At 38.4% G+C, this 13,145-nt stretch overlaps 1 protein-coding gene across 1 annotated transcript; it reads right to left on the bottom strand.

Annotated features, from left to right (window-relative positions):
- Window positions 1-3,580: 3,580 nt before the first annotated feature.
- Window positions 3,581-5,474, bottom strand: LOC107788290 (uncharacterized). Its single transcript, XM_016609966.2, has 2 exons — window positions 5,345-5,474; window positions 3,581-4,692 (listed from the first exon to the last, which is right to left on the bottom strand). The coding sequence occupies exon 2, from the start codon at window positions 4,616-4,618 to the stop codon at window positions 3,824-3,826; it is 795 nt and encodes a 264-aa protein (XP_016465452.2). The 5' UTR covers window positions 4,619-4,692; window positions 5,345-5,474; the 3' UTR covers window positions 3,581-3,823.
- Between the last annotated feature and the right edge of the window lie 7,671 nt (window positions 5,475-13,145).

The following is a 13,145-nucleotide window of genomic DNA, read 5'->3' as shown; positions in this document are numbered from 1 at the left end:
TACATAATAGACAAAATTTATATCCATAGGTACAAGAAAATCCAACACAACAAAACATGATAATATAAACCATTTCAAAATAGAATTCACTTAAAATGCAGCCAAAACAATCAAAAAATATTTCAACTACCATATGATACCAATATGACATATAATTATACCAATAAGGTATACAGTTCTACCAATTAATTCCAGGCAACTATATATGACTATACTACTATTACATAATACATATGCATAAAGAGAAAAATTAAAAAATAGTGTACCACATATTAATATAATAATATATTTCAAGATATTGTACTATAATACTATTATATAAACCAAACACATAAAGAAAAAATCAAAATGATTAATAATACACATGCATAAAGGAAAATTAAAAAAATTCAAGATATTGTACTATTCTACTATTACTAAGAAAAAATCAAACAGTGTACCAATTAAATGTAGTTAATACAACCAAAAAAGGTTCCAACTAACATATGATACCAGTATAGTATATAGCTATACCAACAGGGTATACAGTTGTACACAAAGAATTTTAAAAAAAAAATTAATTCAATTATTAAACACTCATTATTACTCTATGATACCCACATGATATATATCATATGACGTTAAGATATCTTAGAGGACTGGTTCATTCCTTCAAAAAATACTTTAGCTTAAATTTAATATTTTAATTTTTATAATATTCTTAAAAAACTTTACTTGTGAAAAAAAAAATAGATTCATATTTTAGATATAAATATAAAGTATCTTTTGCGAAGTTCATACTGATTTGCTTAGCTTATCATCGAACCATATAAAATTCCAAGCTCTGAAATCACAATCAAATTTTGAAAAATGACTCGAACAATGACAAAGAATTACGAGAAAATATGAAATTTGTAAGGAGGGAGAGAGTGTTTTGTGGCGATGAAAGGCATTCAATAGGTGATAATTTCATTCAACAAGAGGAAATTAAACTACATGCACGTAGTGAGTTAATTGAATCGTAATTTGTACATATTGAGCAAACCTCTTTTGTTGTATACACAAAATCATCACATAAATAAATACTCCCTCCGTTTCAAATTAAATGAGGTTTTTTCCTTTTTAATTTGTTCCAAAATAAATGACACATTTTTAAATTTGAAAATAATTCAACTTTAAACTCTTCATTTTACCCTTAACGAGAAGCTTTTATAACCACACAAATATCATGGCCCCGCAAAGCTTTTACCCCTTAAGCTTTTAAGACCACAAGTTTCAAAAGTCCTCTTTATTTTTCTTAAACTTCGTACCGAGTCAAACTACCTCATCTAAATTGAAACGGAGGGAGTAATAGTTATTCCTTACCCATTAATTTGTCAATATTTTAATTTGTGAATATCATGAAAACATTGCCTATCAGATAAACAATTTAACTTATGAAAATAAAAGCAAGAACAAAGAGAGGAAATTAATGAAGAGAGAAATAAAAATGTTTCTTACCTTGGATTGAAACAAGGAAGATTACGCGTGGGTTGGGCATACGTTCATTTCCCCTGAAGCCTTTGGAGACTTCCTTTATGACATGTAATAGTTTTATATGGAATAGGTATATTTAGCAATTACTATTCAAATATGTTAAACCGAGTAATTAGTTTAAGTTTAATAGGTAGTCCCCGTAAATTCCTCGAGAAAATACCCTCAAGTTATTATGTCTTCCCAAAAAAGGGTATTCCCTCTGTCGTTCCAAAAGAATAATCTCTTTCTAAATTTTGAAAATAATTTAACTTAAACTTCTATTTCTATTCTCAGAAGCTTTCTATACAAACACTTTGACATGTGTAACATCACAAGTTTCAAAATAATTATAAGCACAGAAATGTTATAGTTTGTTTAAGGCCACAAGTTTTAAAGTCTTTCTTTCTTAAATTTCGTGACTAGTTAAATAAGTTCACATAAATTAAAACGAAGGGGGAATAATTTTTTTACTTTGGTGGTCGGCATAATTAGATAAGCACATGTAGTGGCGGCAAACGGGTGGGTCGGGTCATATATGAGCCAATCGAAAACAGATAATGAATATCCATATTAACATGACTTCTTGAATATGATCACTTCTGAAGAGTTTCTAGTCTCCCAAACTTTAGGAACCCCAATTTTGAGGCTTTACAAATGTAAAAGTTAAAACCATTAATTATTCATTTGTTATCTATTTTCTAAATGGATAATATAGTTCTTATCCATATTTGACCCATTTTAAAAAAGTTCATTATTCTACCCATTTTTTAATTGATAAAATAGGTGGATAACTGTTTTCTTTTAACCATTTTGCCACCACTAACTAAACGCTAAAACAAGTTAAACTATACTAGCATTAAAAAAAATTGTGTAGGTTACATAACTCCAAGAAGAGCTTATAACTTCCCAACTTACACGATACATAGAAAATAGCAGAATGCAAAAATGAAAACCGAAAAAAAGAAAGCAGCAAATTCACGGGAAACTTGTAAACAATTTTATGTTTGCACATGCTAACAGTACTTGTTCAAAAGCGAACAGAAGACATATCATTGACTGCAATAGAAATAAAGAATCCATCATCGGTAAATAGCATCTATAATCCTCACTTTTCTGGATAAGAAGTTTTGACATAAAAGGGAAGGGAGTGCTTGATCCAAGGGATAAAAGAGTTGTATTGTGCTCCTGAAAAACTATTACTGAGTAGTGGCAAAGAATAAGAAATTCAAGGGAACTGCCCAGTAAAATTGTGTCCAGGCCTTATTTTGCAACTAAACACAAGATACGACACAATATCAGCAAATAAATTACCCTAGTCACTGCTACTGGGCATGACTATAGCTAGGCATAACCTCAATCTTCACAGATTTAATTAGATCATAGGATTGCTTAGTAGGCAAGAGTAACTAAGAGGACAAGTATCGAGCGCCTGATGAGTCATCTGGAAAATGCATACCACAAGAAATTAAGTCATCAACAGCACTAACCATGACCCGAGACCGGCAATGCATACCAATTGTCACACAGACAACAGAATACGGATAACAATAAAGAGGAAGGTCTTCGGATGACCCAACAATCAAATATCTACTCCCCTAAACATAAAATAATCCCAAAAGAAAAAAAGAAGAAAATAGGCGGAAAAGATGAGATAACCAATTACTTGACTCGACAGATGGGAGGGAAAGCCCTCCAACTCAAGTATGACATCAAAGTTGATCGTAGTCACTATTAAACTATCAGTCAAGGTCAACAATATAAGAGTTAAAATCTGTCCTATGGAGGAATCTTTACTTGGATCAATTGCAATTGACTAGTTTTTCCCTTCAAGGAACAAGACAAGTACTAAGAAAGCAGGCAATAAGTTCTAGACTTCCTCCAATAGGCTGGCTCAAGTTATGCAAGACATAGCAGTAACTAACCAACTGCAAAATCATCAAATGCTACAGACAATTTCTCTTGGCAAGTCCAACTAATTACCGGTAAGGTCAAAGCCACATGGTACAAGTTTAACATTGAAGTCCAACTCCAGAAAAGGACAACTCTGCGAAAGTTAAATAAGTAGGACAATATCAAGCAGGCAAGAGACAAGAAAAACAGTCAAATACGAGCTGGGAAATGAGTAAGCCAGCAACATGGAAAAAAGAAAATACAAGAGACAACTCTTGCCACGCTGAATTCTACATCCACAAGATAAGCTTACAGTAAAATCATATTCGTTTGAAACAGCAAATCCTAGTTCTTTTATCACATGAGAACAGAAATATCAATATTTTCAAGGTTAAAGAACCAGATACCAGACATCTGATTACTCATATTGTTCAATGCTTCACCGCTTTCTGGTATGCCTCCTGCTGCTCTTCTTACGGCTAGTTCGCTCTTCAGAATCAGACCCAGAATCTGAATATGAATCAGAAGACTCAGAGGTTGAGCTGTATTTCCGGTGTCTTCTCTTCTTCTGCTGCTTCTTCTTCTTCCTCTTCCTCCTCCTCTCTTCCTCTGAATCAGTTGAAGAACTATAACTTGATTCACTTTCCCCAGAAGAATCATCGGACCTTGTCACTGATGACGCCTCACTGTCAGATTCAAACACTGAAGCCTCACTATCACTCCCGGACTCTGTATCTGACTTATGCTTCCTCTTACTCTTCTTCACAGATTTTTCACTCTTCCTCTCCTTCTCAATATCTGGGTTTTCTAGATCATAAGATATTGATACTTTCATCCTCAGTTTTGGATTTTTCAGCTGCTGTGTCCGAGATGGTCGTGATATGTAAACCCTCTCATTCTTGCACTCATAAGTCCAGTGCCCTGACTGGAAACATTTCTGACATTGAGAAGCTGCAGCAACGGTGGAACCTGAAGCCTTGAGGTCTTTCCTTTCACCCAATCTCACCTGTTTCTCAGTACTCATCAAATACATCTGCCTCTTTGCTTCTTTTCTTTCCTGCCATCGACTGGGTCCTTCTTCCTTCTGGCCATATGCATTGACATTTCTAGCAGCAGCAGTGGCGGCGCGCTCAGCCTGAGCACGGCTCAAACCCTTTGCAGCTGACAAGGCTGCAACCTTAATCCTTTCTGCTGCATCCTGAGCACCACTTTCCTCATTCTTAGAAGATGCCATGATATTGGCACTCAACAAAGAAGAGTCCCCTCTTCAAGGTAACCTTAATCTCTACCAGTACCGTGGACAGAAAACTAGAGAACATCACAAAGCATTAAGGTTAGTGAAAAGATAGCCAAAAACCATCCAAACATTAAAGTAATTAAAGTATATTCTTTCAACCACATTTTTCAATACAATTTATACTCTTCCAAGTACAGTGCATCCCCAAGTAAAAATCAAAAGATAACGCCTCAATCCCAAGCTAGTTGGTGTCAGCTATATAATTCGTAGCATCTACTCAGCCCCATTTCATTCCGAAACCCAGGAAAACCAAAGTCGTGCATTCTTATTCAATTACGGGTCTAAGTGAACAGAATAACTAATTACGGGAGGTATTAGTGTACTTCAAAATCAATCGATGTTAAATGCTTGCTTAGATATTCTAGTAGGTTAATTAGTTACTTAAAGGATATGCATCCTACATATCAAAGGAAAAGATATTATTCTATCTTTGACAACCCTATTCCTTTTTTTTCCTTTTTTCCTAATTCAGAAAGAAAGATTGATACATGGGAAACAGAAAATAATTGGAAAATTATATTATAAAAGATCGCAAAGAAATACGAATCTGAGCAGGCTTTCTCAATCCAAATGGACAAAGCAGAAATCATCCAAAAATCAGATACTAGGGTTTCTGGCCATTCGCAAAATATGGAGGAGAGAGAGAGAGAGAGAGATACTTACAACTTGGTTTCGATGGAGGGGAACAGATGTTGCTACGCAAAAACAGCTTCAATGAGTTGAGCGTCAAAATTGCAAGGCTTATAACTTACTTTGCCGACTTCGGATTAGGTGGATGGGTTTATCCTATTCAGCTATGCATACCCGATTTCGTAATGAATGTGGGCTTTTGTGATTTTGAACCCATGGGCCCAAAGTCCAAGAGGCCTCATTATCCGTGTCAACTATATTTATTTGCACAACGAATAAGTAAAATAAAATGCTCTTATTGAGAGTTAAACTCAAGACACCCGCTAACTAAGCGGGCGCTCTTACTAACTGAGCTACGAGAGCTTGTTGCTCTCTTGTTTCAGTTCAAAACAAGTAATCTCTTATTTCATGGATTTATTATGAAAATCAAATATAGCTACGAATGATAAATTTGCTGAAAGTTTAGCTATGAATGGTAAATTCATTATAAATGTTTGATGTGTCGCGTAATTTTTTCTTTTTAGATATAGCCCATTAAGTGCATTTATTTTTTTAGATCTTAATCTTAATTATTCAGGAACCTCTCAAAAAATAAAATATTTACTATCACTTAACCATTTTTACTAGTTAATTATTTTTTGCCGCAAAAGTTACAAATTTGAGGAAGACTGGAGATAGTTTTGGACTAGTTTGCAGTCAAAATTCGTAGTTAAAATAGAGTTCTTCTCTAGGACACATGTATCTCACACACATGTATGTATGAATACACAAGGGATGCACGATAGATACATATAAGATACAAGTGATACATGTGGGATTTACAGGCGAGACACATCTCATATTCTTCCATGTTTATCTTTTACTTTGAATTTGGCTCAAATTTCAATTCAAATCACCCCAACTCTCCACCAAATCGTCCCAAAATAGATATTCAAACTCCTTGAGATACACCCAATCTATTCCAACAATATTCACTCGAAATAAATTCTAATTTCAAAAACACTAATTTTTAAACTCAAGTTTAAATGAGCTTCAATGGCTCTCAATGGAGTTTTAGCTCATCTTCTTCACTTTTCAAGTAACCAAATAGTGCTTCCGCATGGACTTTATTACTTTGGGGAAGATTGTTTAAGATGAATGCTAGTTTCTAGTCATTCAAAGTTCGATCAACTCTTATGTAATAAAGGGATCGTAACTAGCCCAATGTGCCACGTTTGTGCGAAGGAAACAAAAAATATTGAAACCTCTTGTTAAAACGCAATGTTGCGAGGGAATTATACACAATTGAAGGTTTTAAGTTTAACCACCAAAATCAAAACATGGGTTGTCACTTTGTATAGGGTAAAATATGATATGACACGTGGCTAACTAAAAGGAGGATATGTGGAATCCAAGATGGAATGGCTGAGGACTGAATGCAGCCAATGCGTTTGTCACCAGAACGGATAACGTTCATAAAAGTGTATTAAATGCCCTGCGCCCGGTAGCATTTACTAAGGAATATTCTATAGCATTAAGAGCGACGATCCGTTACAGAGAATTTGGTATTTATGCTCAATGTTACATATTCATCAATGACCCTCATAATTGGCATTAAAGGAGGGAACGATCATAAGACCTCTTTCCCTAGGCATAACTATAAATAGTGAGCTCAGTTACCATTGTAAAGGACACAAAATTTCTCGCAAGAACATATACTATATTTTACAAAGCTTTATACAAATTCACTCTCTTGCTTTTTGATCTCATCATTGTTGTGTCCGGAAACCGTGCTCATAGAATCACTATCTTTGCTATTTCATCTACATTCTAAGGCTAAGTGTTATGTATTTCTTCGATTATTATATTATTTCAGGATCAAATTAATTCACTTGTCTAAAAATCACGTATAAATTCAACTGTACCATTCTACGGGTAAACAGTTTGGCGCCCACCGTGGGGCCTAGACAGCCGTGTAATTAAATTGATCCTTGCCTTTTTTACTAACGTATTTTGACTATTTTGTCTTAGAAAAAATTGTAAAAAATGACAGATAACATTGTTAACGATGCACACAACCCTGAAATTCGAGGGGATCGACTCATTACGAGGACTAAATTTGTGACACCCGCAATGAGGAGAATGACGCCACGCCAGTGCATGACAGACGGTACCCTCGACAGGTTCGGAAAAGAACTCCAGATGATGTTGACGAGGAGCAAGTAGCGGATGCTGTGAGGATCCTGCAAGAGCAACAGACAATCATCCTAGGCTATCTCACGCGACAGGATCAGGTTTTGACGGAACTGAAGCAGGCACTATTAGGTGCTTCGAATAATGCAAACAGGCAAGATCTGATTCCTCTTGTTGTTCCCGCAGACCAAACAACACAGAGAGTCGATAACAACACCTCTAGGGGTGAAGTTGGCTCTGATGGGACTGGGGGGGCAGATCAGGTCTTAATAATGAGAACGATTCATCCAAAGATGAGCTTTTACGTTTCATGAGGGAAGTAAACACCCGTGTGGATCAAATCTCGGGTGCACCACCAGTATTGAAAGGCCCGAACTGGAAGAAGTATGTTCAATTACCATACAAGCCAAGTGCGGCACCAGTACAGATCCCGAAGCATTTCAAAATGCCTGAAGTTCCAAAGTATGATGGAACTTCAGACCCACAGGAACATATTACCACCTACACAACGGCGGCGAAAGGAAATGATCAAGAGCCTCACGAAATCGAATATGTGTTGCTAAAGAAATTTGGTAAAAATCTCACGAGGGGAGCCCTAACGTGGTATTCATTACTGCCCGAGCATTTCATAGATTCCTTTGAGATGCTCGCAGATTCTTTCATTAAAGCTTATGCCGAGGCCAGAAAGGTGCAAGCTCGGAAGGCCGACATATTCAGAATCGCACAAAGAGAATCAAAATTGTTACGAGAGTTTGTCACCCGATTCCAAAAAGAATGAATGTTGCTCCCGGTCATCCCGGATGAATGGGCAGCTGAATCATTCACCAAAGGATTGAATCCAAGAAGTTCAGACGCTTTCCGAAAATTGAAGGAAAGCCTGCTTGAGTTTCAAGCAATGACCTGGGTAGATGTTCATAACCGGTACGAGTCAAAGATAAAGATCGAAGATGACCAGGTCGGTTCTACATCATCAGCCAAAGGACGGGAGAGGAATAGAGAAAAATCAAAGGATGACTACGATGCGGATAGGCGGACTTCGAGGGGTCGGTTTTTGCCCTACGAGCGTACCGAAGGCCATGGCAGAAATTTTCGAGCAGCAAACAAGTTCACCGCTGATGGAGGGACTGATCGTGGTCGAAATAATAGATTGCTTCAAGATAAGCAAACGTCGGGGACTCGAGACCTTTCTTACTCCAGGTTGTCAGAATATAACTTCAACGTCAGTGTAGTGGAACTGGTGTCAAATATGAGGAATATTAAATAAGCACGATTCCCGAAACCTATGAGGTCCGATTCCAACCAGAGGGGTCTCAATTTATGATGTGAATACCACAGAACGAACGGTCACCGGACATGGGACTGCCGACATTTTTAGGAGGAGATGGAAACACTATTAAAGAATGGTCATCTCCAAGAGTTCTTGAGTGATCGAGCTAAGAACAATTACGGTCGCAACAATGTGGAATCTTCGAAAGCAGGAGAAGAAGCCCCACACCAGACGATCAATATGATCTTTGGGGGGGAACAAAATTAATGGGGTCACCTTTTCGGCGACAAAGAAGACTAAAATATCGATAACTCACAGCAAAAGATTCCAGGAGGACAATATCACTTCCATGGAGGAAGATGCAAACGGATTACTGTTACCACACAATGATGCACTGGTAATCTCTTTAAATGTGTTAGATTTTAAAATTAAGCGTGTTCTAGTGGATCCAAAAGGTTTGGCTAATATCATATAATGGAGGGTATTGGAACAAGCTAAACTCATCGGAAGCACTATTTCGGCAACAAAACTCCTCGATGGATTCAACCTTGCGAGCATGACGACCCGAGGAGAGATCATGCTGCTCACGAATGCTGAATGAGTAATGAAAACAACTCTCTTTGAAGTAGTGGACGGTGATATGGGATACAATATCATCTTAGGAAGTCCATGGCTACACGAGATGAAAGCCGGACCTTCGACGTATCACCAATTATTGAAATTTCCAATGCCCGAATGAATCAAGAAGATAAGAGGTGACCAACTGGCGGTAAGGGAGATGAATGCACTCTCAGTTTCCAGCAGCAAAGGTAAAGAGCTCACGGCACAGCAATTACAGGAACTGGCGCCTAATCTCGAGTTAGAAGAGGTTATTCCAGGGGAAAATCGTCAGAATAATATCAAGTGCCGGGATATTTCCAAATTCCTGAAGAAACGGATGCAACGAAATCCACGACAGAGGAACTAGAGAAAGTGTCACTGTTGAAGAATTTTTAGAAAGAAAATTTTACTTGGGAACAGGACTGCACCCCGAGCTCAGGTCTGGTTTTATTAAATTCCTTAAAATTAACGCTGATTATTTTGCATGGTCGCACGAGGATATAGCAGGTATCCCGACGGAAGTAGCTGTGCACAAGCTGAGTTTGGATCCCAATGTACCACTGGTATGACAGAAGAAGATCTCTATTGCCGAGGCCAGGAATAAATTCATCAAAGAAGAGGTAACCCGCTTGCTTAAAATTGGTTCGGTCAGAGAGGTAAGATATCCAGACTGGCTATCCAATGTAGCAGTAGTTCCTAAGAAGAACAATAAATTTTGTATGTGTGTAGACTATAAAGATCTTAATAAGGTGTGCCCGAAAGATTCATTTCCACTGCCAAATATCGATCAAATAATTGATGCCATGGTGGGGCACGAGTTAATGAGTTTCCTTGATGCTTATTTCGGGTACAACCAAATTAAAATGAACCCGGAGGATCAGAAAAAGACTTCGTTTATAATAAATTTTGGTACATATTGTTACAATGTAATGCCCTGCAGGTTGAAGAACGCCGGAGTCACTTATCAACGGCTCGTAAATAAGATGTTTCAAAAACAAATACGAAAGACCATGGAAGTTTATATAGATGATATGCTTGTTAAGTATTTGAATGTAGGTGACCGCCTTAAGCATTTGCAAGAAACATTCGATATCCTGAGAAAGCATAACATGAAACTTAACCCCGAGAAGTGCACGTTCGGGGTCAGCTCCGGTAAGTTCCTGGGGTTTCTGGTCTCACAAAGGGGAATTGAAGTAAACACCGACAAAATCAAGGCCATAGACGATATCCCAGATCAATTATCAAACGTGAAAGAAGTCTAAAGGCTCACAGGAAGGTTAGAAGCTTTGCGCGGGTTCATTTCCCGGTCGTCGAAAAAGTGTCATCGTTTCTTTGCATTGCTCAAAAATAAGAACAATTTCGAATGGACGCCGGAGTGCCATCAGGTTTTGAGGGACCTGAAGAAGTAATTATCAAGCCCTCCATTGCTCTCGAAACTGAAAGAAGGCGAAATATTGCTAGTGTATCTCGCGGTTTTAGAAGTTGCGGTAAGTGCGGTTTTAGTCTAGGAGGACGAAGGTACGCAGTTTCCTATTTATTACGTTAGCAAAATTTTAACGGGAGCAGAAACGCGCTACCCACATTTGGAAAAACTGGCCTTAGCTCTCGTAGTCACCGCTCGGAAGCTGAGGCCCTATTTTCAATGCCAACCAATAGTTGTGGTGAGTACTTTCCCTTTACGGAACATCCTTCATAAACCCGAGCTCTCTGGAAGATTGGCCAAATGGGCCGTCGAAATGAGTGAATTCGACATAGAATATAAACCAAGGACTGTAATTAAGTCACAAGTCTTGGCTGACTTCGTCGCCGATTTAGTCAGGGACTACTATTTCTGGCAACCAAGGAGGAAGTAATGGTGTCGGAATCGACATCAAGGGTTTGGACCTTATTTACGAACGAAGCCTCGAACGTAAAAGGGCCTGGGCTCGGAATAGTTTTAATTATGCCTTCGGGGGAAACCTTAAGGCAAGCCATCTGCACGATCCCTTTAACTAACAATGAAGCAGAGTATGAAGCTTTGATTGCAGGGCTCGAATTGGCCCGGGGACTTGATTACGAGGTTATAGAAATCAAATGTGACTCACGGCTGGTGGTAAATCAGGTTTACATGATCTTTGATACCAAAGAAGAACGTATGCAACAATACGTGATAAAGGTCCAGGCTCTTTTGGCATGATTCTGTGAGTGGTCAATAACTCATATCCCGAGAGAGGATAATGTAGAAGCGGATGCATTAGCAAACATAGGCTCATCGACGAAAATAAAGGGATCAGAGTCCGGAACGGTGCTATAAATGTGATCTCATTCATTGATACGAATGGTTACTACGAGGTGAATTCGACTAGTCTGGTTTGGGATTGGAGGAACAAAATAATCAACTACCTAGAGCACAGGAAGTTTCCCGACGATCCCAAAGCATCACGGGCATTGCGCACCAAAGTTGCACGTTATAGCTTCAGGAAAGGCCAATTGTATAGAAAATCTTTCCAAGGCCCGCTGGCCCGGTGTTTAGGAGCGTCAGAAGCTGACTATGTCATGAGAGAAATCAATGAGGGGATATGCGGCAATCACTCAGTCGTAGAGTCTTTGGTGCTGAAATTGATACGGGCAGGATATTACTGGCCTCGCATGGAATAAGACGTCAAAGATTTCGTACGAAAATGTGATAAGTGCCAACGCTACGCATCACTAGTACATCAACCGGTAGAACCCTTATATTCGGTTCTGTCCCCATGGCCTTTCATAAAATGGGGGATGGACATCGTCGATCCGCTGCCATCGGCTCTCGAAAAGGTAAGGTTTATTTTAATTTTGATTGATTATTTTTCTAAATGGGTGGAAGCAGGTTCTTATCAGAAGATCAGACAACGTAAAGTAGTCGATTTCTTGTGGAAACTATAATTTGCAGGTTTGGAATACCAAAAGAGATAGCATGCGACAATGGGCCATATTTTATCAGTGCAAAAGTTACAAAGTTCCTCGAAGACTTGAAAATAAAGAGAATCACATATTCGCCTTATCACCCGAGCACAAACGGTCAAGCGGAGTCGACAAACAAAGTGATCATTCAAAACCTCAAGAAAAGGTTTGAAACAGCAAAAGGCAAATGGCCTGAAGAGTTACCCGGAGTTTTATGGGCCTACCGAACAACGACCAAATCAAGTACAGGAGAAACTCCTTTTTCCCTCGTATACGATGTTGAAGCCTTAATCCCGGTTGAAGTGGGCGAACCCACTTTGAGATATTCTTAGACAAATGAAGAATCGAATAACGAAGAAATGCTAATCAACTTGGAACTGCCCGAGGGACGCATGGACTTGGCGCATGTAAGAATGGCAGCTCAAAGGCAGAGGATGGAGCGATATTACAATCGAAGAGCCAATTTCCATTTTTTCAAAGTAGGCAACTTAGTTCTAAGAAAAGTAACACAAACTACCCCGGGAGCGCAACGCGAAAAATCTAGGTCCAACATGGGAAGGTCGCTACCGGATTTCAGATGTCACTGAAAAGGTTCATACGAGTTGGAGAACCAGAATGGGGACAAGTTGCCCAATAACTAGAATGTTGCACACCTCAAAAGATATTATTGCTGATGAACAACACTCAAGCGGAAAGTATGTGTTGCACTCTTTTTCTATTCGTTCAATTTTTGTCCCAATTGGGTTTTTCTGGCAAGGTTTTTAACAAGACAGCGACAGAAAGCATACTAAGAAGACATCAACAATAAGACCTTTGATAGCAAGGCAAACGAACAAGCCTCCACTCGGGAAGGATTAGGTAATCATTGGTTTGATA

The sequence above is a fragment of the Nicotiana tabacum genome, chromosome 13 (assembly GCF_000715075.1).
Source record: "Nicotiana tabacum cultivar K326 chromosome 13, ASM71507v2, whole genome shotgun sequence".
NCBI lineage: Eukaryota > Viridiplantae > Streptophyta > Magnoliopsida > Solanales > Solanaceae > Nicotiana > Nicotiana tabacum.
Note: the sequence above shows the minus strand (reverse complement) of the source record. Positions and strands in the feature narration are given on the sequence as shown.

What these genes read in the sequence shown, in the direction of transcription:
- LOC107788290 (XM_016609966.2), bottom strand. Translation starts at nt 4,618, where the DNA reads ATGGCATCTTCTAAGAATGAGGAAAGTGGTGCTCAGGATGCAGCAGAA.